Here is a 4,094-nt window from a genome sequence, read left to right as displayed (position 1 = left end):
AATCTTAACTAATCTAGAGAGAGAGAGAGCATCTAAACCTTTACTTTGATTGCTTCCACAGTCTCTGTCCTCCATCCAACGGTCAAACAAATTCCCATCGATGAGTGTCGACGCCTTCTTCTTTTTTTGGTTTTGGAGAAGGAAAATACGCACCCGAATCGCATTCAGTCAACTCTGGGGTGGAGGGAGGAAGGAGGGGGAATAATAATGGTGAGCACCGTCCGGCGCAAGCTCCGTCGAGCCGTGGGGCTGGTGAAGGACCAGGCATCCCTCACGAGGGCGATGATGTTCTCCGGAAACGGCATCGGCGCGCTAGAGGCTGCCGTCGTGCAGGCCACCACCCACGACGAGACGTCGCCCATCGACGAGAAATACGTGCACGAGATCCTCTTCATCGTCTCCAACTCCCCCGACTCCGTCCTCCATCTCGCCACCTTCCTCACCAAACGCCTCGAGCGGACCCGCGACGCCGTCGTGGCGCTGAAGCTGCTGATGCTCGTGCACCGCCTCCTAAGAGGTGGCCACCGCCGCTTCGAGCAAGAGCTCCGCGACACCCACCACTCGGGCGCACTCAGACTCAGGTTCTACGGCCTCCCTCCTCCTCCTCAAGGAGGTCCCAAACCCAATTCCGTCCTCGTCTCTTTCCTCAGTGCCTACTCCTCCTTCCTCGAGCAACGGATGGGATGGTTCATCAACCAGGCCGGCCGCCTCGAACCCATCACCACCTTCGCCGCCAGGAACAGGATCGAAAACGACATATCAGATTACAAGATAATGATGGTCGAGTCGGTTCTAACGGTGTTGCCCAGATGCCAGGAGATACTGGATCGCGTAGTGGAATGCTTCCCGGGCTCGGGGATCGTACGGAGGAACCGGTTGGTTCAGTCGGCGCTGGACGGCATCCTGAGGGAGAGCTTCCATCTGTATGCCAGCTTCAGCGACGGTGTAGCGACGCTGGTGGAGTCGTTGAAGCAGACGTCGACGCAGATGGGTGGCGGTCTCGCCCTGCAAATACTGAGGAAGGCGTCTCGCCAGAGCCGCGAGCTCGTGGGGTTCTTCGAGAGCTGCAAAACGGTCTGCAGCGTCAGGTGCGAGGATTACCCCAGCGTGAAGATCGACATATCTCAGGAGGACATCTGTAGGATAGAGGAGAAGCTGAGGAGAAGCGTTTCAGCAGAGGAGACCTCCAGACTCGATGATGATAATGATGATGATAGTGAAGAGATATGTTCGGGTCTTGGCGGCCGAACGTCGTCGACGCCGGAGACGGTGACCAACAACGGGGTGAAGCCGCCTGAAGAACCTCCTCCGGTGGCGCAGCTGGAGAAGCTCTCCTCTTGTGGGTGGGAGACTAAGGTTAGCACTCAGTGGGTCGTCTTCGACGATGAAGAGGAGACGAGCTTCATGAAGTTGTTGGATTCTTCTTCTTCTCCTTGGCGCGGTAATCCTTTTGTCGAGGTTTTGATGAAGGAAACGGAAGCAAACGGTGGAGGAGACCTGTCGTTTCTTCTCTCCTCTCTCGGCAACAGATGACTGCTTTGTTTACGATGACGACGAAATTGGCGGTGGTGATCAATGATGATGATGATGACGACTTCGATTAATAAAATTGATCAAACGAGAGCAGTTTCAATTTTGTTTTGTCTTGTTGGTAGAGGAAACCCAATAAATTTATGAGAAAGGGACTCGATAAAGGTATTTCCTTCAGCGGGTACGTATTTGTCGCTTGTTTAAATATGTTCATGTTTCTTTGTACGCAAGCGATCCTTTCTTCTCTCACAGAGTAGATCCGGTCAGTCATCTGTAGCATCTAGTAATAGAATCGAGTAACTTGCCAGGTACTCGGTCCGTTCACTCGATCTCCGCCCTCGAAAATGATCAGAGCATATCCAGTGATCCGTCCACAAATCATAGAAAATCGCTGTGCATGAAGCAATTTTTTGTGTTTTGTATTTTACACACAAAATAAATTACTGTATGCTTAGCGAAATTTTTTGTATTTGTGTGTTATACAATAGATGGCTGCACACAGTAGCAACTTTGTGTGTTTTGTGTGGCCAGAGTACCTTGGCCCGATCACCTAACCACGCATTGTTCAATGATGCAAACCAACTAAAGCGGGTTGTGAACAAAGAAAGGGATAAATAAATCATCACCTAAACGGCTCCACTGGTGGGCTGGCCACTGATCGATCACCACCACCACGATAGGCACTTGTGATGATGCCAAAACCACCCGTTGTAAGCATCTCCCATCAGCCACCTTCATCTTCTCTGGATGCTGTACGGCCCAAGCAACTTGATCAGTCAAACGCCTAGCGAGCGAGTGATGCAGAAAAGCTTAAAAGGGGACGACGAAAAGAGAAGGAAAAAAGCGTCGGGAAACGGTTGAAAGCGTCACCATCTACGTCCGCTGGCCAGAATTTATGCTAAAGTTCAAGCAAGTTGTACTGTCGGTAAGTAACCAATGTGTGGGAGGTGCGTGGGGGATTAGATGAGATGACTGCTAGCAGATATCAGGGGCCTGGTCCTGTATTAAACGACTCCAGGGTGATCTTCCTCATCTACATTTGTTTGTCTTGGGCTGCTTCTGTAGCACCCCATGCTGATCCTCCTGCTCATAGGTACAAAGCATTTTGCCTAGCGGCCAAGTGATCGTTTCATAAAAAGCGTGATTCTTATGAAAAACCTTTTTAGTGCGAAGCAGGTTATATGTTCCCCCCTCGAACAGGGCAGTTAGCTACATCTCATGTTCGGGGGTCCCAAAGAGCACCACGTATGTAAGCATGTGTGTCTCGTATCCCTATGTTTGTCAGCATTAATTAGCGTTGGAGTTTGATGCAATTGCAAAGACTTAAGTACCCTCTCCTCCATTGGTGCCAAAAAAAATGACGATTCCTGAAAAAGAGTGGTTGTAAAGACTTAAGTGCCCTGAAGATGATTATTTAAGACCCAGTCTCTGCACTGCAGGATTATCTGAGAAAGAAATCTCCCCTGGAGGAGGCCATGAACATCAACCCTCTCACTCTCTCTCTCCCTTCTATTTCTGCTTCTATGCACATCCAACAGAAGATCTTACATTGCTTCATTAAGCATCGGCTGACCTGCACATTGACTGTTGTGGAGCCTGATTCAGAGTTTTTACCCTTACAGGAGGAGGGTTTGGGGGCTCATCCCAGCGTGGGTAGCATCATTCAACTTGAAGAGTTGTGGAGTCTGATTCAAAGTTTTTACCCTTACAGAAAAGGGGGGTCTGAGGGCTCTTCCCAGCGTGGGTAGCATCATTCAACTTGAAGAGTTGTCGAGTCTAATTCAGAGTTTTTACCTTTATAGAAGGGGGGTCTGAGGGCTCCTCCCAGCGTGCGTAGCATCATTCAACTTGATGAGTTGTGGAGTCTGATTAAGAGTTTTTGCTCTTATAGGAGGAGGGTTTGGGGGCTCCTCCCAACGTAGATAGCATCGTTCAACTTGATTCATTGTGGAGCCTGATTCAGAGTGTTTGCCCTTACAGAAGAAGGGTTTGGAGTCTCCTCCCAACGTGGGTAGCATCGTTCAACTTGATTCGTTGTGGAGCCTGATTTAGAGTTTTTGCCCTTACAGGAGGGGGGTTCTGGGGCTCCCCCCCGGCACGGGTCCCGGGTGTCATGGTAAAAAAATGCACAGGGTGTCGTGGTGAGAAAGACATATGTTTGTTCCAAGCAAGGTTGGAAGAAATCAATGAAAAATTCAACAAGGAGCATGCCAGAATTAAGATGTGGATGTCAAGCGAGAATAGTGTTGTGCAACTCAAATAACACAAAATAATAAGGGTCTGATTTTTAGTTAAAATGGGGAATGAAATGACAATATAAATTGCTTAAAATTTATAGGAATAAACTAGACTCAATAACGAAGACACCATTTTTTACGGATTTGGAATATGACATCCGGTTAAAGAGATATGGCCCTGACAAGTTTGTCCTAATCCGGGTAGCGATTTACAGCGATTTGCTTATTGAATAACACTATAAATCGCTATAAAGATTTGCGGAAGACACTACAAATCGCTATAGTGAGATTCAAAAATACTATAAACCGCTATAGTGATTTGCGGAA

At 48.6% G+C, this 4,094-nt stretch overlaps 1 protein-coding gene across 1 annotated transcript; it reads left to right on the top strand.

The window, feature by feature from the left end:
* Positions 1 to 207: 207 nt before the first annotated feature.
* On the top strand, positions 208 to 1,533 carry LOC149838111 (putative clathrin assembly protein At1g33340). The gene has a single exon (XM_090008188.1). It carries the CDS (start codon positions 208 to 210, stop codon positions 1,531 to 1,533), a length of 1,326 nt encoding a protein of 441 aa, XP_089864314.1.
* The last annotated feature ends 2,561 nt before the right edge of the window (positions 1,534 to 4,094 follow it).

This window comes from Nuphar pumila, chromosome 5, assembly GCF_984573655.1.
Source record: "Nuphar pumila chromosome 5, dmNupPumi1.hap1.1, whole genome shotgun sequence".
Lineage (NCBI taxonomy): Eukaryota > Viridiplantae > Streptophyta > Magnoliopsida > Nymphaeales > Nymphaeaceae > Nuphar > Nuphar pumila.
The sequence above is the reverse complement of the archived record's forward strand: the minus strand, read 5'-3'. Positions and strand labels throughout refer to the sequence as shown.